This window comes from Perca flavescens, chromosome 14 (assembly GCF_004354835.1).
Source record: "Perca flavescens isolate YP-PL-M2 chromosome 14, PFLA_1.0, whole genome shotgun sequence".
NCBI classification, from domain to species: Eukaryota; Metazoa; Chordata; class Actinopteri; order Perciformes; family Percidae; genus Perca; species Perca flavescens.
Genome location: NC_041344.1, coordinates 5,722,287 through 5,748,782, shown reverse-complemented (window position 1 = coordinate 5,748,782; position 26,496 = coordinate 5,722,287). Strand labels below are relative to the sequence as shown.

General features: G+C 39.3%; 2 protein-coding genes across 4 annotated transcripts; one reads left to right on the top strand and one right to left on the bottom strand.

Moving 5' to 3' along the window:
* Positions 1 to 1,242: 1,242 nt before the first annotated feature.
* Positions 1,243 to 8,869, bottom strand: LOC114567910 (tumor necrosis factor receptor superfamily member 6B). Of its 3 annotated transcripts, none has more exons than XM_028597161.1 (4): positions 8,666 to 8,869; positions 7,779 to 8,178; positions 4,184 to 4,360; positions 1,243 to 2,898 (listed from the first exon to the last, which is right to left on the bottom strand). In XM_028597161.1, exons 1-4 carry the CDS (start codon positions 8,675 to 8,677, stop codon positions 2,564 to 2,566), a joined length of 924 nt encoding a protein of 307 aa, XP_028452962.1. In that variant the 5' UTR covers positions 8,678 to 8,869; the 3' UTR covers positions 1,243 to 2,563. The 3 variants fall into 3 exon arrangements, with proteins under 3 accessions (XP_028452962.1, XP_028452963.1, XP_028452961.1); XM_028597162.1 differs by lacking the exon at positions 8,666 to 8,869 and adding an exon at positions 8,543 to 8,651; XM_028597160.1 differs by lacking the exon at positions 8,666 to 8,869 and having other exon boundaries at positions 7,779 to 8,473.
* LOC114567909 (uncharacterized) lies at positions 7,790 to 26,397 on the top strand. The gene is made up of 9 exons (XM_028597158.1): positions 7,790 to 8,379; positions 22,032 to 22,733; positions 22,834 to 23,273; positions 23,380 to 23,456; positions 23,547 to 23,724; positions 23,872 to 23,948; positions 24,123 to 24,294; positions 24,768 to 24,893; positions 25,112 to 26,397. Exons 2-7 carry the CDS (start codon positions 22,484 to 22,486, stop codon positions 24,127 to 24,129), a joined length of 1,029 nt encoding a protein of 342 aa, XP_028452959.1. The 5' UTR covers positions 7,790 to 8,379; positions 22,032 to 22,483; the 3' UTR covers positions 24,130 to 24,294; positions 24,768 to 24,893; positions 25,112 to 26,397.
* The last annotated feature ends 99 nt before the right edge of the window (positions 26,398 to 26,496 follow it).

Genomic DNA, 26,496 nt, shown 5'->3' with positions numbered 1-26,496 from the left:
ATGCAATCATATTTTCCAAACGCGGCTGCAATGTGTACTGAATGCATCTGAACTAAAGGTACATTGTTTTTTCAAAACATCAGCGTTAAAACCTAACATTATCTAAAATGTTTTCTACCATTCGAAAGAAATCACTTCTGGAATAGGAACTCCTATTATGCCTTTTCAAATTAAAAAAACAAGGACTTAGAGGCAGTCTTGTAAAAGTACTTGCAATAATTGACTCAAAGTACAAGTATCTTCCTAGAAAATGTCTTTGGCAGAAGTTAAAGTCCCAGTTTTTAGTTGTTCATTATCAAAATCTGTGTTGCCACAAACTTGTCCTTTCTCATGTATATTTACCTCCACCATCAATTCCAAGTATTCCTTTTGGCTTGAAATTTTACGTTTGCATTTTCATGAACTGGGTTAGACGCTCCATAATGATGCGCCATCTTGAAATACGTTAGCCGGTAAGGGACATAGAGGACATACTGCTCCGCCTTTTGCGTTTTCGCTGTCACATGATAAACTCACAGGTGCTGCTAATGCTGCTAATGGGTATTGTAGCTCCCCGGCCCCGGCAAGTTTGAAGAAGCAAACATGGAGAACCACACGTATTCAAAATGTTCTTCGCCCAGAAAAAGAAAAAGTATATTCAAAAGAGCAGGAGACCGGCTTTTTGAAGTGTGAAGGCAACTGTAGCTGTAATACGTCCTTTTGAACTGCGTGGTGCGAGAGAGTGGATTGCGATATATGATCTCAATGCTAGATGGGAGAAATTCCTACACACTGGGCCTTCAAAGTCACCTTTTAGAATACTACTTAAGTAAAAGTCTCAAAGTATCTGATAAGTATTTGTCCTTAGTTACATTAAGACACTGCTTTGGGGCAACAAAAAAAGACTAAGTCCAGACTCTTTTTAATCACTGTACAGCACTTTGAAAAAAATACAGCTTGATTGATTGATTGAAATGATCCACTGTTGTCTTACATGGCTAGTTATCTGAAATGTTTGCTACCTTTCAAAGGAATCACTTCTGGAAAAGAAACTCCTATTATGCATTTTCAAAAAAATAAAAGGACTTCTGCCAGATGAATAAATAATGTCCGTCTAACCTGACTTGATCTGATTTGTTTCTGTTTATGATAGAAATCATAAGAAATGACAGTACCAGTCAAAAGTTTGGACAGTATGTATATATATATATATATATATATATATATATATATATATATATATATATATGAAAACGTTGACCATTTTTTACATTTGGGATCATTTTTATTCAAAGCGTCATTCAAAGCAGTAACACATGCTCCACATTCACTTGCATACAATTCTACGCTTGCTTTAAATGTCAACCGTGAACGGCAAACACAAGAGCTCCTCCATCCCTGTTCCTCTCACGATGCAGCTTACCTCGTTTTCTATAAATAGCAAAATAAATTAAGTTCACACATTGAGCCACTACACAAAATGACAAACTGGCGCCAGGTCGGTGTTCAACTGCAGACATAGAAAGAGGTAGATGTACTGAAGGCCAACACTTTATCTTCTGTATTCGTGCAAGTTCTCTCCCGGTTATCACCCCCAGAAAAAAAAGAATAGGAGATTTTTCTGTGTGTTTTAGAGTACAATGCTCGTGGCTGTAAGGACGCAGGTGAACGTACAGTAGTATCTTTGCAGTACAAAGCATACAAAAAACGCCAGAATTTCAAGCAGAGTGAGACCTCATCCTGCAGCTCTGCCTCTACCCTCTCTGTCTGCATGTGAAGAACAGACAATAGGATCTCTCTCTCTCTCTCTGGAATCAAGCCAACCAGCTACGGGATGAATTGTGACTATAAAACATTTGGCGCAAAATAAAAATAATAAAAAAAAAAAAAAAGGAACAAGACTGTACATAAACTATCATAGACCTCAACGGTAGAAGCTCGCTAGCTGTCGGCAGGTTTGCATTTACATTTCGATGGTAAAAGTCGTTACACGCTTAGGAGTGGATTTTGTACGGACTTGCGACTTCTACCCGAGCGTAAACCTTCCTTTCACAATCCCGTAACTCGTGGTCGGTCTACATTGGACCAACCCTCATGGAGAAAACGAACGGGATTTTCACCCCATCAACCACAGTGCTGAGCTCTAAGTCTCCCGTCTCGGGCCATGATTTTCTAAAGTCTGAAAACATAATCTCGTGAATTGTCTTTAAATCGGTACGCCTATGAGGAATGTACTCAGAGCAGGTCATTTCAAGCGAGGTGACACAAACAGGTTTGGGTTGTTTGGTCGATTTTATGAAGAAAACAACAACAACAACAAAAACTGAAATGCCCTGAAAAATGAGGGAATGTTAATGCTGTGCTTGATGCAGATCGAAGTGAATGAACTACTCCTCTAATTGAACGGTATTCTCTTTTGAACTAATAGTAAATACAAGTATTGTACTGACAGTGCATCTCGAAATAGGGCAGCAATTCTTGAACTACACGACAAAAATAATAGTCTTTGCTTTTCAAATGAACACTGGACCTCTTTTGTTGCTACAGTATAACTAAATATTTTCTACTTAAGCCTTTCACGGCATTAGAATGACAGTACATCTACCTCATTACCCAAAGCACACAGCTGCCTTAGATTTGAGTCGATTCTCTGCAGCTTGCTCTTTAGCCGCTCGCCGGCGCTGTTCGCTCCGCTTTTGGCCAGTATCTCCGGAAGCTGCCGGATCTGATTGGCCGAGGCGGAAGCGACCCAGGTGTTGATCCGCGCGTGGAGCTCTGAGAGGTCAAGTCCTGAAGCTCCTGGTTGCCTTTTGCCATCCTCGGACGGGAGCTTGTGCACGACCTGACGCAGCCGCCTGAGGGTCATTTTATGGTGGATGAAGAAAGCCGGGACGATTTCTTTGAGGTAGTCCCCGCCGTCTGCAAGAAATAAAGAAGAGAATCAGAAACTGGTGAGGAATTAGGGGTGGGACAAAATATCGATGCAGAATAAATCGCTGTCCTTCATCTAGTCTATACTGACGACATTTCATTTTCGGGATTGTTCCGCCGGATGTCCCTCATTTCAGCCGGATGTCCGTTACCTTCTGCTTTCTTTGTATGGGAATTTTAAACGTTTAAGTCCAAAGTCAGGACCCAAAGATGTTTATAGTTGTAATGATTTTTATTTACAGACTGACAAACTTGTGCTGCAGAATGGTGCTGTTTGCTAACAGTTTGGACTTGCATTGAAAACCTGCATTTAACCTTTTTACAGGCATTAACCAAGTCGTTTTTGTGCCTAAACTTAACCAAACTGCGACTGTCTCACAACGTTAAAACCACAGCCGCAACGTTTTTGTCATTGCAACATCATAACAACGAAATATTGTTAGAGCAAAAACAAACAGATTAGACATACCGGTATGTACCAGGATCGAAAAACTGCCTAAAATGCGGATATCGGTACTGGCGAGTACTGGAGTTTATGCACCATACAAGATACCGCGTAATTTAGGTAGTTTATTAGTAGTTTATTACGGTTCTTTTTCCGTTATGACTGGATAATAAAACTGGATAATAAAGAAAGTTCTGTAGCGCTCATTGTTTGCGTGTGTTCATGTTTCACAAAAAGTTGAACCTGAGTCATGCCGTACAACAAACATATCACATCCATACAGGGATAGTGGTATACCGCTGTTAAAAAGTAAAAGATATGACACACTGGTATCGGATCAGTACTCGCTATTGGCCGATACGCAAGTTCTGGTATTGGGACTTGATATCGGGAAGGAAAAAAAAAAAAAAAAAAAAAAAGTATCGGACCATCTCTAGTTTAGATATGACAGAAAAATGCTCCCGTTAGGAATAAACGACCCATATGGTCGTATGGTTTGGAGGACTTGTTTAGGGATGTGCTCGATTGAAGAAATTCTGAGTCGACTAACACTCATTCAACTGTATCGACTAATCGATTAGTTGATTGAATCGACAGATCTGGAAATCTGAGTTGCTCCGCAAAGAGTCGTGCAAAAGCACCACTTTAATTCTTGTGTTTACCAGAGTTGTGCTCGTACGTTTCTTAGAAATGAGCCATTCGGCATGAAAAAAAAGCATCAAACATGACTAAATCGACTAAAGAAATCTAAGTTGACCAAGACTAAAACGACCGATCGGTCGACTAATCGACTAAGAGGGAGCAGCCCAAGACTTGTTGTTATGTTACCTCTCGATTTGAGTTCTTCGCAGCTCGTGCAAACGCTGTCGTGCCAGATGGAGCCCTTCAGCACCAGCCCCGGAGCATCGCAGCTCTGGTGTAGCGTGCAGTTCTGCAGAGCAGAGGCGGTGTCGGAGTAGCTGCCTTCGGGACAATTCTGGCACACTGTGTCCTCATCAGGTGTACCTGGAGGAGGCAAACGGGCATTGTTGTTTTTAGATAAAAAGACGAGAGCCACCTCTGTTGTCCTGATGAGAAAATCTGTCCAAGGTGAGTCATGCTTTGGGTGTCAGTAAACAAATGAAATGCACTTTGGAAATAGATATGTGAGAAATGTACACGTTAATCTAATTGACCAACAGGACAACAGCAACGTAGCGCATATAAACTATCCTGCAATGCGTCACACATAAAAAATAAATAAATTAAAAGTTGCTGGTGCATAAGTGGGCTTGATAACGAGCATCTTTCCACATATTTTTGTCTCTATGCAATGACAGAATTTGTAAACACAGCAAATGTATAAACTACAAATAATTGTAGGGAACCCAAAGTGCAAAGCCCCTTGAGTGTTTCCTTTGCATGTCCTTTATTACTTAATGTCTGATATATATATATATATATATATATATATATATATATATATATATATATATATATATATATATATATATATATATATATATATCATTGTTGTTGTGTGTGTGTTTTTTTTGTAAATGTAATATTAGTTACAGCTGTTTGCCTCTGTGGGGCAGTAAACGCCTGTCTTAAAATCATCCTGCTGTGTACTGTATGATGCTGTTGAGCTCATTCTCCTAAAACCTTTTCAAATGAACATGAATCAATAGCACGGCTCATCTAGTTGGTTATTACAATAACAAAATTAACACAACGCTGCTGTCGCTGTGGTCGCAGCTTTAGTTCAGTTCAGTGTGGAGCTCATGAGCTGGTACGAATAAAATCCATGAATCCGTTATAATATTCAAATGGAAAGGAAACGTGCAGGTTTTGGTGCTTGTTTTTAGTGTGTGTGTGTGTGTGTGTGTGTGTGTGTGTGTGCGGGAAAAGATTTGGGACAACTTAACAACATTGTAGACCTGAAGTCTCATTAAATAAACAGGTCTAAAAGCAAGTTTTCAACTAAATTATAAGAAGTTATTGCCAAAGTAGTTTTTCGAAATAATGCTGCAAGCGGCAATCAGAGTTGCCACAGTAGGCAGCGAATACACTGGACTCGAGTCCTGCAATGCATTGTGGGTGATGGAGTCAAATCAGTCAGTTAACAGACAGTAAGGAGATGTAATAATGGGTTTCTCTGACAGGTCTTAATGGTGTCATATGGTCAATTCTTTGAAGCCTAAATGGATGGTTAGAGCATCATTTATGTGGTTCAGGGTCTGTTTTTCCAGGTTATCAGGAATATAAGATAGGTAGATAGATAGATAGATAGATAGATAGATCTTTTTTATCAATGGATATATTTTTACAACGAAATTTAGTTGGAGCAATCTAATTTGAAGCATCAAAATATAAATTCAAATATATGCACACACACAAACACACGCACACACACAAGGTGTCAAATAGCCGGTGTTGGGGAGTAACGGAATACATGTACCTGCATTACGTATTCAGAATACAAATTATGAGTAACTGTATGCCGTTACAGTTACAATTTAAATAGTTGGTATTTAGAATACAGTTACATTGTTAAAATCAGTGGATTACATGACGATACTTCTCTGTTTCACGAGTTTATTCACTCTGAATAAATTAAGGCAACTTAATGCATTTTCCAGAAGCCCCGATATGAAATAGAAAAACATTGCTATTTGCGTGATCAGTCACAATGGAGTCGGAACGGGCACGACAGAGCCAGGGCAGCAATACGTTTCTATCTTGGAAATTCAAACAGCATTTCACATTAAAGAACGAACAGGGAGAATGAAATACAGCTAACTGTGCCGTGCAGCCTCTGCTTGCCAGCCACCAACCTCCTTCAGCGTCCAAATTACTCCACTTTCAACCTGAAGAAGCATCTTAAAAAAGGTATTGTGGAGGATTTCCCCGAATTTTAGGAAAGAACCGCCCTCTGTACTTTTTGAAAAAATGCACATGCGCTACACTCTGCCTGCTCCCGAGAGGGAACGCCTATTAAACGTGTGCACGAGAGTGCACTGTTTACAAGTTGCTGTCGGCACATCAACTTTTACTAGCAGTGATTTTAAATGGATTTCTCCAAATAGCATGCCGACTTTACCTGTGGAGTAGAAACTTCACGACTGAGGCATCAGTGGGAAGCCTAACCTGTGCTTTTAGCGCACGCCAGCGTGTGAAATATTCTCCCAAAAGCTTCAATGAATGGCTGAAACCGTAGCTCAAGCTCACCACACATATACACCTGAAAGCTAGGGACGTGCACGTACGACGGCCTTACGTAAACATATCACCGGAATGATTGACAACTAGGAAGACCAATAGTCTTGATGATCCACCCGGAAAAAGAAAATCCGCCACTATACCTTTTAAAGTAAGTTATTTTTTTAATTAGCCAAGGTTGTCGTCTGCTGTAGTTTTACTGGTCACCTTGCTATTTTAACATTGACGTGCGACTTTACATTCTCCTAGGTGCTGATTTACTAGCTCCAGAGCCGTTTAAAGACTGACTAGCCCCGTTTGACATGCTAACTAACGTTAGCTAAAATTAGCTTGTGGTAGCTTAGACCGCTGTTAGATTTTTGTAGTATGCAGTTCGGGACTACCAATACAATAATCTATCTGCTTGTTCAGGTACACATTCAGGTAGTTGGAATAAAAAGAACACACCATTATAGGCCTGTTTAGTAAGCTGGATGTGATAAGCCGCATTCCTACACTTATAAAACGCAATTCAATGTGGAAGTAATCCTGAAGTAATCCAAGTATTCAGAATACGTTACAAATTACATTTGTGGGCATGTATTCTGTATTCTGTAACGAAATACGTTTTGAAAGTATCCTTCCCAACACTGCAAATAGCATATATTACTAGGCTTATTACTTATACATACAAGGGTACCCCGTAACAAGCTACTAGTCACCAGGGGCGGGGCTTGAAGGGGGGCCCCCTGAAATATGATTGCCCCCATCCCCCCAACCAACAACCCTTGGGGCTAGAGTGCTGTCAATCTCACAGCTGTGATTTCCATTTGGATCAGAGTTCTGTCACTTGGCTGCCTGTTCTGCCATGTCCCCCAGCACTTGTCACATCAACCAATTCATGTTTCCATGACGACTATGCAAAAATTCGGATACCATGGAACCAGCACTGGGATAGTTTCTTTAAAAAAAAGTGGCAGATTGAGCCTATAGAAAATGTTGTTTCCTATTCGCATATGCAATTTGTTCAAAATGAAAACAAGTGAACTTAATAATGAATGGGATGTTGTATTTAGCAGAATCACATTGTGTTGTTCTATCCTATCCAATAGTTCCTATATTTCTAAGCAGATTTTCTATGCTGTATTCTGATAATAAATATATATATGCCTATACATATGTATATATATATATATATATATATATATATATATATATATATATATATATATATATAGCCTACCTTTGGTCAGCGGCTGTTGTCCGGACGGACACTTGCTGTGGCGGACGCACATGTCGTACTTCACCTTGTGGTATCCCGGTTTACACTGACACTGGCAGTTGCTGTACGCGGTGCAGCCTGTCTTCTCCACCTCGTTGTGGCCGCACACGCCGCAGCGCAGACACTTCCCGATGTAGTTCCACAGCTCCGTGAACGAGCCCGGCGGACACTGCGCGCACTGGGTCTTCTGCGTCGCCGTGCAGGACGCGCGCATGAAGGTGCCGGGCGGACATCGGTCGCACTCCAGCGAGCCGCCGGTGATCGGGTCCGTGACCATGAAGGTGAGGAGCGGCGTGGCGACGCCGACGGCCAGAGCGGCGTGCGCCGACAGCAGCGCCGTGGAGAGGAGCGATGCCAACATCTGGAAGGTCACAGGAGGAGAGACGGGAAATGAGAGAAAGGAAATCCACTGAACGTTCACAGTGTCATACGAGGAGCCACAGGCGAAATGTGAAGACATGACGAGATGCAGCGAAGTTGAACAAAAAGGGGAAACATGGAGAAAGACAGCAAAACAACAAGCGAACACAACACGCGCAAACTGATGTCACACCTGGAACAGGTTAGTCTATCCAAATTGTCCATCTAATTCACTCAGAGAGAAATGTGTCTCATATTCTGCAGTTTCTGGTTAAAAAAAATCACCTTGCTGTTCAGAATTTAACCTGAATCACATAATAATAATAATAATAATAATAGAATTACAAAACACTAAATAGCCTAACCATGAAATAGCCTAGGCATTGAAATCCTCTGAGAAATCAGGTCATTCTTGTATCAACAAAAGCTCCTGACAGATGTGTGCAGTGAGAAGTGTCTGCGTGTCTGCACTGCCTCTCTCCACCTACCATTGTAAACATGTTGTGTCTGCTGTTTGCAGGCTGCAGCAGGAAGGTATGCTCTCACCGCACACCCAATGCTCTATTTATAAAAAAGCCGCACGTCCAAATTTGGGAGTTCCCTCTTGTATGTATTTATGACTCATCCCCATTTATTGAAATGCCACTTTCAATCTAATGCATTTGTCCGGAGGCTGTAATAGTTCCTCAACGTGTCAGACGTGCACGAGGATTTCCAGATATACCAGATATGACAACGGCACACGTCACCTCAAATAATATCCTTCATCCATTCATTCATCTTCGTCCGCTTATCCGGTGTCAAATAACAATTGATTTTAAAAATGATGAATTTTGGACCCAGTTGACCAAATGTCCACAAGTCAAACTTCATCCATCTCACTAAAGAGATGTTTTTTAGTTTTTTTTGTCAGTCGGGCAGAAGATTTGAATAAAGATTAAACATTAAAAAACAAAAAAAACATTTCCTTGTCAGTTGGATGGAAAGACCACTGATTGGCAGCATGTACAATCTGTTCTGTATATATAGTTACAGTTTGTTGTCTAGCTCCCTGTATCTACTATTTAGCTTATAATATAATATATAATTATTACATTATTTAATAATATATATCATTTGTGTCTCTGTATCCTCATGTAAATGTGTTCTCTGTGTTCTGTGTGAGTCTATTTAAGATCCAAGGAGCGAGAGTCAAACACAAGTGGCCATTAAAGTGTGTTATCAGCAAATGGAACTCACATTTAAAAAATATATAATGTACCAGAGTTTTTATTATTCTATAGTTTTAATACCTGAAGTAGTTATTGCACTATTAACACGTTGCGTCCACGAAAAGGGGTAGTACTGTATGAATTATAGTACTCTAAATCAAATAATTGTCCTCTGTAGTAGGGGGGGGGAAGTAGAGCCACCCCTTGTTTTTGGAAAACCATAGAATAAATTGGTCATGTGACCACATCATTTTGAAAAGCCATCCATTTTACTCATCCTCCAAAGAAGGGAGTCACATGGCAAATTAGAAATAAGCCCATTTTTGCTCAAAAAACTGTTTTTTTCTTCCTTTCAAAGTAACATTTCTATGATTAAGTTTTTTTGATTGTAGTGTCCGAACAATTCTAGACAAGTTTGAAAACATTTCACACACGTTTTAGTGCTTTAGCAGGCTACACAATGAGTCTATAGAGTTAGCATGATGTTAGCTCTTAACTGCTGGATCTGCTGTTAGTTTCTCAAACTTGTGGGTCTGGGGTGATATTGTGCCAAAGGGCCTGGGTTAAGTTGTGCCAGTGATGAAGGAGTCATCCCTAGAGGTGATGTGCTCAAGAAACTACCCACACCCCCACCTAGACCTACATACTCACAGGGGATAATCTGGAGAAGTGAGGAGATGGGCATGCCTCGTCAGTGTTTGAATTAGGCCTACCTGCAATTTGCTTAATTTAGCTAACACTGATTTCAGTTTTGAGTTTGCATTATGTTATTAAAGAGAAGTTTTATTAAGTTTTCAAGTGGCTTAAGTCACAATAGGATGTTTAGAAATTAGCCCAGTCACTTTATTCTTAAATGTTACATAATTGACAGACAGCGTTCTATGTATGTCAACAGGCATCTATTGCCAAAGCCTTTTTGCCTGAAATGATTCACAAATATCACATATTGTGTATTTAAGTTTGTGTTTTCCCAAACTACAAAATATGACTTATTTCAACAGTTTAATAGGGTGACAATATCTAAATAAACCTTAAATGAGTAATTTTGTATTGCATTTGTCTTGCTTTCATATAGCATTACAGTTCATAACATTAAAATGTTCTGTTTTACTTCAGAAATCACTGGCACAATTTACCCCAACGGATTCCCCCAAAGGCACAACTTACCCCGCATCTGGGGCAAGTTGTGCCACAAGACCACTTTTTTTCCCCCAAAAGCTATATTTCTGAAACATATTTATTTCAGATCCAAAGTTATTGTTCTCAGGGATGCACCACATCCTGAAATATATGTACATCCTTAAGTTGAAGGCATTACTGTCATGGCTTCACTTTAAAGTCACTTTGAGTCAAAACTGGCACAACTCCCCCCACTTTCCCCGACATATTGTCTTATTTTAAAACTTTGAATTTTAGCGCGTTTAGTTATTGTTATTAAAATGAGAATCAGTTTGGGTCTCTTATGATGTTGTATGCTCTTTGCATGATCTGAAATGGTCTCAAATTTGCTGGGGAAAAAAATTGAATTGTTTATAATGTAAAATTGGGATCTTAAAATGGTTCGAACGGATTGAATTGTGAGGCTGCGTGCTTTCACATTACGTATAGTGTGTTCAAGCTGCTGCTCAAATTGGTTTGGCTGCTTAACTGTTAATGTTAATGTGGGTCCATTTTGGTTCCACATGGTTTGGCGACTCCTAGTGGTAGTTTTAAAACGACCCCATGCGTCCCTTTTGTCTCATTTTATAGCAAACAAACTGGTCATTGGAGTAATGTGAGAGACGCTGTATTGTACCCTCTCTCCACTTTGGGGCTTTAGACATCAGCTCAAGGAATTCTGGGATTCTCGTTTCTTTTTGGGAGACATGGACGTGTTGAGATAGCAGCCCTGAATTCACCATGACTGTGTTGATAAAGAGTCTGCTTAACTGCTCACTGTTAGAACTCACACCTGCAATCTAAATCTATCAAAGTTGGGACTATGACTTCACATGTCCCCAAAACAGTCAGCATTAGTAATGCTGACTCGTCCCGTCTGTTATGACCTCCATCAGACACAACCATGTGTCCGTGGTTGTCACCAATGACACACTGAGGTGTGTGTATGTCTGTTTGAAAAAAAACTGGCTGATGACATCTTGTGGATGAAAGACATCACTGCTTTTATTCTATGGGTGCACATACAGTAACTTTAGTTCATTATAAAATAACAAAAAATGTATTTGCGTGAATAGATTCAATGTTTTAAAGGTGCCACAAGCCAGATATGTAGCTCCCCCCCCACCACCACCATTTTGAATGATTAAAATATATATTTGGTGAGTTTATAGCTGATCGATACAAGTGATCGATCAGTTATGTGCCTTATGTGACGACTAATTGCTCAGAAAAATGCCTTTGGTTTTATTGTGGTTTAATGTATTGATGTTATGTATTTCATGTTTTGGGAATGTTACATCTATAAAACCAAATTATGTTTTAAACATCTTGATCACATACCCGCAGTGATCAAACAAGAAATGAGCAATCAAAAAGGCAATCCAATGAAAAAAAACAAATGCAGCAAGCCATGTCTCTTTGGCATTGGTTCCTAGACTGGGGTACATGTACCCCCCAGGGTTACACCAAGTGAAATACAGTAGATGGGGGGTAGGCAAAAAATCAAATTCATATAAAGACGGCAGGGCCTAGGGGTACTTAGCTGGAGTACGGGACTGTAAAAAGTTTGGGAAACACTGATAGTCTACCACGCTGTATATCTCCAGAATCAAAGTCAAGGCGTTTATAAAAGCAACTAAAGTGCCAGTTTTAGCACACCAACATGCCAAACTAAGACGGTGAACATGGTGAACTATTATTTCTGCATGAAAGCAATATCATTGTGTGCATGTTAGCATTTAAAGGAACACGCCGACTTATTGGGAATTTAGCTTATTCACCGTAACCCCCAGAGTTAGACAAGTCGATACATACCCTTCTTATCTCCGTGCGTGCTGTAAGGCTGTCTGACGGCTCCAGCGGCATCAGGCCAGCACAGAACATGCAGGTGAATGGTTCCAGTAATCCTACTGCTCCCAATAAGTGACAAAATAACGCCAACATATTCCTATTTACATGTTGTGATTACTGTTAGAAGACGGCTGTGTCTCATGTTACGTTGTTTTTTGTACACGCTGTGACTCTACAAATCACAACATGTAAATAGGAACATGTTGGCGTTATTTTGTCACTTTTGTCACAATTGGGAGCAGTAGGCTAGTTGGAACCAGTTACCTGCAGGATCCGTGCTGGGCTAAGCTAATGCTGGAACCGTCAGACAGCCTTACAGCAAGCACGGAGATGAGAAGGGTATGTGTGAAGTCCGTGTACGTTATGTGCTGGCGCTACCCGAGCTGGCTATGTACTCCGGTAAGAGAGTCGCTGCAACCTTTGGTTTTAGTTCAACAGATTTATTGACATCCAATCCCAGCATGTGAATACATTGCTTGTTGCTTGTGATAGTATGTGTTTGTGTGGTTTTCTGTAAAATAGAGAAATACAGAATATGTAAATATAACCTGTACATAACGAATACACATATATACAGATTACAGGTCAATAAGCAACAACTGCAATATACACAATTATATGCAATATACATAATTGCTATGCAATAAATAGTTGCTGTGCAAACAACCAAATAATACTGGATAGTACTGGAAACCAATAAATTCCAATGTGAATACGCTGCAGGCCTCTTTGTGCAGTTACATCTATTGGCCACTAGTTGGCGCTCTAAGACCACAAATGAACATAACCGCTACATACAGGTGCAATAGTCATGTGACACACCAGCGGCGCGAATGGCACGGTGAAATGCGCTTCAACAATTAAACCAGCAACACCATCGCGAGTGCAACAGCTGAACTAATCCTCAGCAGGATTGTAATTAACGAATGTACAACACTGTGCTAACATGCATCCATGAATCAAGGTATTAACTATTGTTTCTGAATGACATATTTGCAAGCTCCTAGCATTACAGTAAACATAAGCATGCAATCCTGAACTATAGTAAAGAAAATACTGTTATGTTAGCTACGCCAACTAAGATACACGCAACACCAGCATGGACATAAAATTGTGCACTTACGTTGTCAATAACGCACACGGCAACACAACAGAATGCTATATAAGTAACGTGCAACTTTAGGAGCAGCTGTACTCGTGTCTGCAGCGAACTACAAAAAGGAAATGGCGAAATTGCGCATGTGCGCAAATGCGTGAGTCCAAGGAGTGACGTCGGCTCATCAGTCCAGCAGGGAGTTTTCCACAGTATGTATCGACTTACTCTGGGGGTAGTCATAGACTGTTAAATATTAATGGACAACGCATCCAGTTCGGCGAAGTGGTGCAAATGCAGAAGTGCCTTAAACCAATACCGTCACTGCTGCTAAATCCAGGAACAAAAGCTGTCCAAAAAGTTATAAGGCACTGCCCCATCAGTCAGGCACAACACGATCTGGCCATAATTACACTTGTGCATTCTACACGTGCGGTTGCCAAAGAAGGTCGGTTTCTGTAGAGGTCTATGAGAAAGTGACCCACTTCTCACTCGATTTATTACCTCAGTAAACATTTATAATAATGAGTTTATGGTCTCAATCGCTAGTTTCAAGTCTTCTGCAACACAGAATGATGTTTATTTTTTGAATCATGGTCTCGTTGATTTTAAAATCGGTGATAAAGCAGGGGGGGGGTTTAGGGCGTGGCTATGATGTGATTGCCAGTGAAAGTGTGTAACGTAACGTAGAGCGTAAGGGCTTTTCCCTCACTCCTCCCTCTCATCTAATATCGTCACAGTCGCAACCAGGATGGCTGCGCCGCGACTCACGGCAGATCTCCACAAACCAAAGGGTGACGTCACACGTGCGCTGTCCACCAACTCACAGTCTGTGCTTTCAGTAAATAGCCCTACTCTAACAGATTGTAACCTGCCACACAAGCTCTATTCGGTGCTCAATGATATATTTTATATTTTATAGTGTTGTGAAAGCATTTTTACATTAGGGAGAATCACTAATTCACAGTTTGACTTCGGGTGCCCATTATGTCTGTGAACGTAGGAAGAGGAGCTGTTGCCATGGTAACAGCTAGGGCAAAACAAATAATCCGGCGTTGTGAAGAGGAAACCGTGAGATATGCCGCAACATGTTTTTGGAGAAGACGCTCTTCAGGCAAGCCTGTGTCTGTAGACATGGTAACAGTATTATTTTCATTGATCATGTTTACAAATGATTTTGTTTTACTATGGATTTATGACACCCCTTCGTCTGGGCCTTACTCTTCCAGCTCATTCCTTGGGTGGGTGACAGCAGCAGTATTCTGGAGAGAACACTTGGTGCTTTGTGGATAAACAACTTAACCGCTGTTTGTACAGGGCTTCAGAATATCTTCCCTCCCAATGCTGCACATTTCACAAGTGCTCAGCAATACACCAGCCAAGTGTGAAGTCAACTAGATGAACGTTTGGCGGACGGAAGGATGAATGGTGAATGCCAGCTCGAAACCAAAAGCAGAACCACAGGCGTGTTTGGGCATCGTTTGGATTTTAACAATTCTGATTCCAATTGCGGTTCTTCCTTTCGATTCCGGTTCTTATCGATTCTGACTCTCACATGCCTGTTTTCGCAAATAAGAGGAGCGTTGTATTTTGATTCAGTGGCGGTTTGCAGTTTTTTTGCAGCACAACAAGCGCCTGGCCGCTTGGGAAAACCAAAACGTGCGCATATTAAATTGGGAATCGATGATCGGATTTGTAACCAAATCCACGAAACGATTCCAAACGATTCCAGTAGAGAAACGATTCTACTGGAATCGTAATCTTTGAAACGATTCCAAGTAGCAATCGGTTCCCGTTGCCCAATCCTGACCATAGATGAGGAGGATGCAGGTGAAGATTAAGTGGAAGTGGAACGTCGTGGATATAGAGTAAATTTCTAGTGCTCCTATGACTGGATCAAAGCAGGAAGTAAGATGATGAAGTAAAAGCTAACCAAAGTGGTTAGGAATTAAACAAACCCAGGAGGGTGAAAGTAGAGATGGTCCGATACCGGCTCCGATACTGCCTAAAACGCTGGTATCGGTATCGGGAAGTACTGGAGTTTATGCACCGATCCGATACCACGTAATAAAGCCCTAAAGAAAATCTACATTAAAGTAGTTTATTTATGTTCTTTTTCCGTTATAACTGACTGTCAAACTGGAGAATAAAAGAAAGTTCTACTACATTCATTGTTTGTGTTTGTTCATGTTTTACAAAGAATTTAACCTGAGCCAGACAGCAAAGATAGAAATCATATCACATCCATACAGGGATAGTAGTATACAGTTGTTATAACATAATAAAATATATGACACACTGGTATCGGATCGGTACTCGGTATCGGCCGATACGCAAGTTCAGGTATCGGAATCGGTATCGGGAAGCAAAAAATGGTACCGCTTGAAAAATCAAACGTAAATAGCAAGTTTTTTTTTTACTATACGGAATCAACGTAACAAATGTCCATCATTTTAACCCAAACCATACTATTTGTCTATACTTGACTAAGGTGTTTTGGTACCTAAACCTAACCGAACTCCAGACTCATTTTTGACCTGATAGCAAGGAAAAGTCAGAGGCTCACTAAAGCTGAGGCTTTTTATCCGGACTGGAACACAAATGTGCTCCAGATTTCATGGTAATGAGGTCTGCCAGGTTTTCTTTGGTTTTTAAGTTGTAATTACTGTAGTTTACGGTTGCAGCACGCTAAATAACATCTCGTAAATGGCAAACGTAGAGTCAAAGCAAACAGCACCTGCTGTTTTTAACAGTATACATATTTATACGTGACCTTAATGTGTCTAAACTGTCGGAGGAATCATCTCCAAATAAGCAGAGTTTGTTAAATGTAGATGAGTAAGCTAGATCCCTGACTCTGAGGCTTTCCGACAAACAGCCATGCCTTCACAGACTTTATTATTTACACAGCCTGAGGTCAACCTCAGCACGTAATCACCGATGGCGTGGGCCTTTTATAGATGTTGCCTGAGCAGCTTGTGTGATGATGCTGGCCATTAGATATTTCATCTTCATCACTTCAACACGATTTTTGCTGTGTATTTTGTACTTCCTTATTTAAGGAAGCCCAAAAGAGACGAAAAGAACCTTTATTACCTTTGCCAATTGTTTCAGTTTGTTTGTTTCTGTGTTTGTCTGTCTGTCAGCAGGATTATGGAAAAACTACTGGCCCCATGTGTTTTCATAGATGTTGCGTGAGCAGCTTGTGTGCAGTTAGTTAACCTAAATCGTTGCTGTGATCTAAAGGTAAATAGAGGCTTTAATAATGACGAGCCGCTAGCTAACTTTAACATTAGGTAGCCTAATAGCCGGGACACACCAAGCCGATTATCGGCCGTTAGACAGTCTGGCGAGGTCAGTCACGCAAATCTGTTCCGTGTGTTCCGTGCCGTCGTCAGTCTGGGGGGCTGTCGGCGTTCATTTTGGCCGACCTGACATGTTCATTCAATGAGTTTCCTTTTTTATTAATAAGGGAAAAAATTCCACTAATTAACCCTGACAAGGCACACCTGTGAAGTGAAAACCATTTCAGGTGACTACCTCATGAAGCTCACTGAGAGAACACCAAGGGTTTGCAGAGTTATCAAAAAAAGCAAAGGGTGGCTACTTTGAAGAATCTAAAATATAAGACATGTTTTCAGTTATTTCACACTTTTTTGTTAAGTACATAATTCCATATGTGTTCATTCATAGTTTTGATGCCTTCAGTGAGAATCTACAATGTAAATAGTCATGGAAATAAAGAAACACATTGAATGAGAAGGTGTGTCCAAACTTTTGGCCTGTACTGTAATTGCACTTCCTCTAAGAATAGCTCCGACTGAATGAAGTCTGCCAGGTTTTATTTGGTTTTGAAGTCATAATTTTAGTAGTTTATTGTTGCTGCACGCTAAAAAAAGGTCAGTAATGGCGATCGTAAAGTCAAAAGCAAATAACACTTCCTGTCGTAAATGAAAGGATTTGTGTGCAAACGGAAAAAAATGTAACAGTATACGTATTTATACATGACAAGGCATATATATATATATATATATATATATATATATATATATATATATATATATATACATACATACATACATACATACATACATACATACACACACATGTATGTATATATACATATATTTATATATACATGTTAAATATTAATTTAATTTATCAATTAAATATTAATTAAATATCAATCAATTACGAATAATATATATAACCGAGTAATTTTAGCTTCCAAACACACAGTTGCACCAGTAACATTTCATGCTCATTCATCCTCACTCAAGTAACCCATCAGTGTATATAATTTATGACATATTAAAACCATGTGAATAGGGATTGTTCATAATGAGGACTTTTGCTTCAAGTACGTTTTGCTAACAAAACAATCAACCTACTTTTAATTCCACTTCTCCAAAACAAGCAAAGGATCTGGACTCTCACGAGAAGATCCCGATGAACCGATGACATCATCATATACTCATTTTGTGTCCGACAGTGACTTCAAACTAGCCTGGTTGACACCAGACCCACTTTAACTGAGAGTGGGTCTGGGAAAGGTTCATTGACAGTTCATTTCCAAGGGGGCGTCACCAACGGACGCCGCTCAAATGCCTCTGGGCGTAATTGGATAGTCCTTCAACCAATCAGAGCGATGAAGGAGATGACGTATTTAGAGCGACGGGAATGGTGGCACGTTCACGGTACGGTGGTTGTTATCGTTTACTGTCTATGTTGTGATGTCGAGGAATATGGAAAGATGTAGCAATGGCGGCTGACGATTTTTGCCGTTTGTGTAAACAAAATATGATTATAGCTGGTGTCCACCGCCACTCCGCCAACATTTTTGCAAGAAAACCTCATAGCATCTCAGACCGACTGAAACATTATGGATTGACGGTCGAACAGAAAACATCAAGCTCTGATCGCATTCGCCAGCGGTGAAAGAGAATTATATTGCGATTAGAACGCAATTTGCCAGTGTATAGGTCATGGGTAGAGAACGAGAAAGACGAGGAAGCGATGGTATCGCCCGATGCTGACAAAAGACAACGGGAGCCTACTCCCTCAAAAACACAAGTTTCGCCCAAACCCTTCAAGTCCTTGTCGACCCAATACTGCTCGGAGGAGTATTACGGAGGTAAGCTTGTAACGTGGTGTAGTCTACATTACTTTTTAATTTACATTACTTTATGGTTATAAAATGATTGGTGGTGGATGATATACTTGAATGTCTCACTATTGAAATTGTAAGGACAAAAAAGAAAAATATAATTGTAAGTTGTATTTATAGAACACCAGTGTCCAACATACATGTGTTTAATAATTGGATGGAGGAGCACTTTTCACACTCAAATCAGAAACTTATGTTTGTTGGGGGTGATCTTAACATTGATCTGCTAAACCCAAATAAACGTAAAAAGACTGACGAATTTATTAATACTTTATTTAGTATAGGTTTGTTTCCTCTAATAACTAAACCGAGTAGAATTACAAACCATAGTGCTACATTAATTGATAATATTTTTTCCAATGAAATAGAAAGTAATACAGTTAGCGGATTAATGATAAATGATATCACTGATCACCTCCCAGTTTTTGTTTTTGTATTAAATAAAAATGAATATCAAAAAAATGAAGAGGATTTCATGTATTGGTTTAGAAGGGTAAAAACAGAGAAAACTATTGAAGTATTTAAAAACGATTTATTAATGCAAGATTGGAGTATCATATATAGACAGAATGACTCTAACAAGGCATATGATGAGTTTGTGCGAGTATTTCAAAAAGTTTATGATAACAACTGCCCGATAAAAAAAATTTATAAAAAAAGAAAGTACAAAGAAAACAAATGGATGTCTAAGGGATTACTGAATGCTTGCAAGAAAAAAAATTTACTTTACAAAACATTTACAAAAAATTTATAAAAGATAGAACAAAAGAAACGGAGGATAAATATAAGAAATATAAAAATAAATTGATCGGTATTATACGAAAATGTAAACGGGATTATTACAACAAATGGTTAGATAGCAATAAAAATAATAGTAAAGGTTTATGGAATATTTTAAATAGTTTAATTAGAAATAAACCTAGAAGGATTAATTACCCACAATACTTAAGAGATGAAGACAAAATTATAAATAATAGGAAGACTATAGTCAACACATTTAACAAATTCTTTGTAGATGTTGGCCTGAACCTTGCCGCAAATATTGCAACTGTTGGAAGTTATAACTGCAAGTTAATAGACACAAATCCAAATACGTTGTTTCTTAAACCTGTGGAGGAAAACGAGATATTGGATATTGTTAGAGGGTGTAAAAGTAAAACCTCGACAGATTATTATGATATGGATATGAAGACCTTAAAATGTGTTATTGAAAGTATCTGTAAGCCATTAACATTCATTTGCAACTTATCATTGCAAACTGGCCAATTTCCTGATAGTATGAAAGTAGCAAAAGTGATTCCTCTGTTTAAGGCAGGAGATATGCATCTCTTTACTAACTATAGACCTGTTTCCCTTTTACCGCAATTTTCAAAAATCTTAGAGAAGGTTTTCTCTTCTAGACTTGATAGCTTTATTGAAAGAAATAAATTACTCGTAGATAACCAGTACGGTTTTAGGAATAATTGTTCAACTTCACATGCACTCTTTGATATAATTGATGAAATATCTAATGCTGTAGACAACAAGAAATTTGCAATAGGGTTATTTATTGACCTAAGTAAGGCATTTGACACAATAAATTATGATATTTTAATTAAGAAGCTAGAACGGTATGGGATTAGAGGGGTAGCACTACAGTGGGTTACTAGTTATTTAAAAAACAGAAAACAATATGTGACAATAGGAGATTATCAGTCAAGTTATCAAGAAATGGTGTGTGGCTTACCTCAAGGTTCCATTTTGGGTCCAACATTGTTTAACTTGTATATAAACGATATTTGTAAAACATCTCAAATACTCAGATTTATTTTGTTTGCTGACGATACAAATATTTTGGCATTTGGAAACGATTTACAACAACTGTGTCAAATTGTAAGCTTGGAACTCAAACGTGTTAATAAGTGGTTCAAACAAAATAAATTATCACTAAATCTGAGTAAAAGCAAAGTGATGATATTTGGAAACGGTAATTCCAAAGCTCAGGAAGCAATTGAGATAGAGGGTGTTGTTATAGAGCTGGTGCATGAAATCAAATTTCTAGGAGTTATTATAGATGATAAAATTACTTGGCACTCTCATATTAAATACTTAATCACTAAAATATCTAGAACCATTGCAGTAATTGCAAAAGTAAAGCATATTTTAAACATCAAAGCTCTGCATACATTATACTGTTCTCTAATCTTGCCCTATTTACATTATTGTTCTGTGGTATGGGGAAGTACTTATAAAAGCCCATTAAAACCAATAGTAATGGTGCAAAAAGAGCTATTTGATTAATTCATAAAGTTGGGTTTTTGGACCACACAAATTCATTATTTTTAAAATCTAAGATCATGAAGTTTTATGACATTGTTGAGTTCCAATCGATACAGATGCTATATAAAGCAAGGCACAAATTGTTACCAAGCAAAATACAAGGAGGGTTCCAAGAACGTACTGGTGGTTATGAATTACGTGATGATTTAAACTTTAGGACGCAGAAACATAGTACAACTTTGAAAAGTTTTAGCCTTACAGTTAATGGGGTGCATTTGTGGAATAAGTTGGAGATGGAGATGAAACAATGTCCAAATATCAACCTTTTTAAATATAGACACAAACTAAAGATTTTTGACAAGTATAAAGAAGAAGAAATGATTAGCCATTAGGAGTATTTCTACCAATGGAAGTGTACATAATCCATTTTGTTCTGTTTTGTATTTGTTTTGATTGTTATATTGTTTGTTTGATATTGTTTCGTTGTGTTGTTTTGTAATATGTTTTTTTTTTTGTAGTATTGTGAAATGAGAAATTTTATTGTGTTATTTTATGGGGGGCGCTTATAAGCTCTTTTGCTTCTGCCCTCTCCCTTTGAGCAGAATGATAACTGCTCAAATAAACAAATAAACTAAACTCCAACTTCCTCGACTTTTATATAACGAGAGTCGTGTCAGCCTATAATGTGAGCAACAAAACATCAGTTGATTGTATACTTTTTTATCCTTACACACATCAAGTTATTGAACTAAGTTTTGCCTTCTATACTTGGTTTGGATCTACACATCTATTCACAAAGAAAATTGGTGTCCTTAAAGGGTGGCTTTTTCCTTCTTTTTTTAATTAAGGCATTAAGATCAATTTCCAATAGCTAGATTTGTATTCCTCTTTTTATTCAACTTTAGCATGGGTGTGTAAACTTATGCAAGCCACTGTACATGTTAGTTATTTATGGCTCGCCATAGCAACAGCTTTTCATCACGAGTCAGATCCTTTCCTAACATTATGTTAATGTCAACACAATGTCAATGTACCCATAGACCTAGTGCATTACAATATTTGACAGAAACAATTCCCACTGTAAAATGGTCTCAATCTAAAATGTATCTTTTCAGGTCATCACCCACTACCCATCACAGAAAAATGTAATCAAAGTCTGTGATCCGGAAGATGCTCTGATAGTCAACAATATCAACAAGAGAAAATAGAAAACAGCTGCCAAGTTGATGATCAAGCACAAGGAGCTTGTCAAGGAAATGAAGCTCAAAATCCTTGAGCTAATTCGGGATGAGTGTAAAACACTCTGCAACCCCAATGAAGGCTTCATGCTGTGGAGGTCATCAGCTAAAGACCTAAAGTCCTTTTCATTTTCCAGTCTACATTCTGATCTCAACCGTATTTCGCCGTCTTTTTAACCATCACCAACAACTCCCTTCATGCCACCTGTGCTGCAGCCGCCATTGCTTTAAGAGGAAGACAACCACGCATGTCAGCATTTGCGTACCTTTTGAATAGTATCCTTCAATAGGGTGGGGCAAAGAAGGCCGTCTTTGATAGGCTCAGCAAAATGTCAATAACAACGAGTCACAGGGCTGCAGTCGGAAAGCAGAAGGAGATGGCTAATGAATATCGGCCTGGTCTTTGTCAGTTGAAACATCAGAACGAAATCTTTCTGAATATGGGAGCAGAAACGCACACAGTCAATGAGGATGAAGGAGAGGATGAAGGAGAGGATGAAGGAGAGGATGAAGTCATCGGCGATCTTTCTGAGATGGCACTCAAGATCTTTCGTAGCATGGAAGACCTTCAGTTATCAGGTGAGCAAACAAACACACACAATCTCTAACACCTAGGTTATGCCATCAATACATAAAGGGGTGATTATTTTTGTTGTGTTTATTGTATTTATCAAAACAGAGGAGGTGACTGAAAGCAGCAATGAGGTCCAGGCTGCTGGAGAAGCATTTTTGATACCAATGACTCTGCCAGACACACAGTCAACTCCACCACCTACATATGCAATCCTATTTGATAATCTGGACTTCTTCATCCGCACTCACCACCAGTCCACCATCCACAATAACCAAAGCATACACTGGATACATCACATTGCCGTACAAGACAGGATCCCCACATACCACCTCGATAACAACAAACCGATTCAAGACCTCCTGGAGTATGACCTTGGGAAATCTCTTCCTGGACTTGAAACTCAGACATACATGCAACGAGAGTTCATTGTCATTGGGAGCAGAATGTTAACAAAGTACTTCTCTGTGTTGAAACCATTCTCGGACATTGTGGTGCATCACATTCCCCATGACTACACTGATGAAATGGCACAACGCTCCATAGATGTGAGTATTGATAACAATAATCCATTAATGTATGCTTTTTCCACTAGCATTGTGAATACACGGATACTATTTAAGTAATAATTATATACCTTTATTTCTATAACAGTTCCCCTTGGGACTTCTCTTCAAGGATGAGAACAAAACTGCGGACCTCGTGGATGTACTTCGCCACCTTCAGAATGAGTAAGCATTGAACAAGGCAACACTGTGACTTCCTGGTTGGAGAAGACCTTTTTATGAGGGTAGTAGACCAATTATTTGTCATTTATGTAGGTATGTGCCGAATGGCCCCGATGGCATGTCCAGTCTTTTTGTCGGTGGTGACCGGCTCACAGAGGGGAACTGCCGAAATATTCAGTGGGCTTTTGCTGATGGTGAAACAAAGCAATACCGACTGGAAGGCATGGTCTTCAAATTCGAGGACTGGCATGCAATTCAAGTATTGTTTGACGTGAGTAACCCAACGCAGAATAATCTAATTATTGTTTTACCTGTTTGGAATGGGTAATTGCAGTTGTTATTGAACTGCAAAACATTGCTCTGATGTTTTGTGGTAAAGAAACTTCTCTTGTTATCATATGTTTATATATTTATTTAGATACACTACCGGATATTCTACAATGCTGCGTCTGCAAAAGACCATGGAACACTCCATGCGAATATGACCAAGTTGAGGTACAGCTCTTAAAAAAATAAATACCATGATGATATCACAATGCCAAAATTGTTTTCGATGAAATTGAGCAAAACTTCTGTTCTGTATTTTGAAAGTATTGGCTGCACTGTCATTACAGTGTTGTACATGTGATGATGACCGTTATTTAAACTGTTAACTAATGTTTTTCACAGTGTTTGATGACTGTCCAAATCCAGTCAACATGGATGTGTCTGGATACTTCATGAATTCTTGTTCTTTGTTTGGGGATGGGGAAACACACTCCTGCCATCATGAATTCAGCAGGGCTTTTCCTTTGGAGGTGTTTCAGTACATATGCCAGTTTGGCATGCTGTGGGGAATTTGGTATGTTTAGTAAATTTTCCATCACGTTATTTTATTCTTTCCAAAAAATCCGCTGTGACTTGCGATATGAGTTTGTAGGAGAATGTTTAACAGTGAGTCTAGGGCTGCACGATATTAGGAAAATATGTAATTGCGATTATTTTGACTGATATTGCGATTGCGATATGATTTCGAGGGAATGATCGTTTTTGTCTCATTATTCTCATTTTCATTGAAAATGAATAACATTGAAAGAAATTAAAAAATGATTATAGTGTGATTTTTGAGAGGATCTTTTTTTTTTTTAGTCTGTATTATAGGATTTGCAGGCTGGGACATATCTGAAGCAAATATTGCGCCCCCCTGCGATTTTTCATATTGCACTAGTCCATATTGCAATTTAGATACAATTGCAATTAATTGTGCAGCCCTAAGTGAGTCACAGCCAAGACATGTCAGGTGGACATAAACTAATATATATTCATGTTTCACAGGTGCAGCAATGCTAAGCAAGGTCCCCATACTGCATATAACGCATACAAGGAATTTGTCATTAAAAGACACAACTGCACTGTTCCTGGCAGCAGCAATGGAGCACTTTGGGTTGCAGGATCTCACAGGTAAATGGGGACTTAGTTTCACAAAAATGAGATTCTGTACAATTGCATTAAGGTGTGTCCATACACTGCTCATCTTTTCACATGGAACGTGATAATATGGAACATGACTGCATCTGTAATATGTATTCAGAAACGTAGTTATTGTATGTGAGGAAAGTAGTTGATCATGTCCTCTAAAACTGGTCGTTACAAAAGCATTTCCTTTCATGTATCAACAGAACACCCAGAGTCTTTTATTCCAGAGAACATCGTTGACTAATCACCTGACGTGAAGAGGACCTGGCTGCATGAAGCTACCGCAAAGGTTATTGACCAATATGTGATGCTCAGCGATATTCCGGAAACTGCTAGAGGTGTCAGTAAAGCATCTGCTACACCTATTCCCAAAAAACAGTTTCCTTGCCGCATAGAGGGATGCATGCAAACTTACACATACCTTAAGGCAAGGGAGACACATGAGAAGAATAAACATAACCTTGTGTTGCCTTCAGAGTCGATGCCCAAGACCAGCACTCCCACACAGTGTGACCACATAAAAGAGCACACCATGGCAAGACTAGGTTTTGGCTTCCTCCTACTTAATGTACTGGATGCCATTAAAGAAGGTGATGGTGGTAGATTAATGAGGCTGTACAAAGTTGCATTGCTTTTTTACAAAGCTTATGGACACACACGCTATGCGTACAGCACGTTCCTTCTCACCTTGCAGGTCAACGCTACACTATCACCCCGCACGGCTCACAGTGTGACATGGAACCGCTTTTGGAATGGTCGAGGCGGGAAGGGTACAAACATCCCACTCGATCTACACCTGGAACATCTCAACAACTTCCTAAAATCATTCCTGAAAGGTCTTTGAGCCAACCTGAATGAGCAGTCTGCAGCCAGAATAAGTCAATCTATTGGAGTGCTAAGGGAGCTGGTGGACAACACTGATTTAGAACTGAAGGTCACAAGGCAGACTGGCACCCATCGAGCTCACGAACAGAGTGGTGATGTTGTAGCGCTAGTCGCAATTTTTAGGGAGGCAGAACTATTTAAGGAACAAACAGGGAGGGAATTCAGTGCATTCCCAGGTTTCACAAAAAACCTTTTGGAGAGGCTGGACTACGGTGAATTGTGGCGTTGGATGAGGGAAAAAATAAGACTGGAGAAGTGTGCCAATCTGAGAACTAAGGGTGTGGGCATCACGTTTACTTTGGAAAAATGTTGATGTCTGCAAAGATTTTCTGAAAATGTTAAAAGTGTCCATGTTATTCTCTTTTTCATGTACATAATTGTATTTAGAGGTTGTACCAGAATATGTTTACATGGTATAATTTTCAGAAAACGCCATATATTTGTTGTATTGCACATTGCTGCAGCTCCTTTTTTCCACCCTATGTGTTGAGCTCTCTGTTTTAGTTACAGAGTGAGGAATCACACTTCTGTTACTTTGTTGGGAGTCGCACATGTGCAATAGCTAGGTAAGGACTATTAGCCAGTAATAAGCAGAGTATGAGGGCGTGCCCTGACAGTACCTAGGTAAGGACTACTAGCCAGTCAGAAGCAGAGTATGAGGGCGTGCCATGCTAGCAGCTAGGTGAGCATTATAACGTTTGTC

What these genes read in the sequence shown, in the direction of transcription:
- LOC114567910 (XM_028597160.1), bottom strand. Translation starts at nt 8,277, where the DNA reads ATGTCTTCACATTTCGCCTGTGGCTCCTCGTATGACACTGTGAACGTT. An exon ending in ACAACAGCCGCTGACCAAAG is followed by an intron (nt 4,361 to 7,778) that starts GTAGGCTATATA and finishes TGCCTCCTCCAG; the next exon opens with GTACACCTGATGAGGACACA. An exon ending in CGAAGAACTCAAATCGAGAG is followed by an intron (nt 2,899 to 4,183) that starts GTAACATAACAA and finishes TATTTCTTGCAG; the next exon opens with ACGGCGGGGACTACCTCAAA.
- LOC114567909 (XM_028597158.1), top strand. Translation starts at nt 22,484, where the DNA reads ATGTCAATAACAACGAGTCACAGGGCTGCAGTCGGAAAGCAGAAGGAG. An exon ending in GGAAGACCTTCAGTTATCAG is followed by an intron (nt 22,734 to 22,833) that starts GTGAGCAAACAA and finishes TTATCAAAACAG; the next exon opens with AGGAGGTGACTGAAAGCAGC. An exon ending in TGGCACAACGCTCCATAGAT is followed by an intron (nt 23,274 to 23,379) that starts GTGAGTATTGAT and finishes TTTCTATAACAG; the next exon opens with TTCCCCTTGGGACTTCTCTT.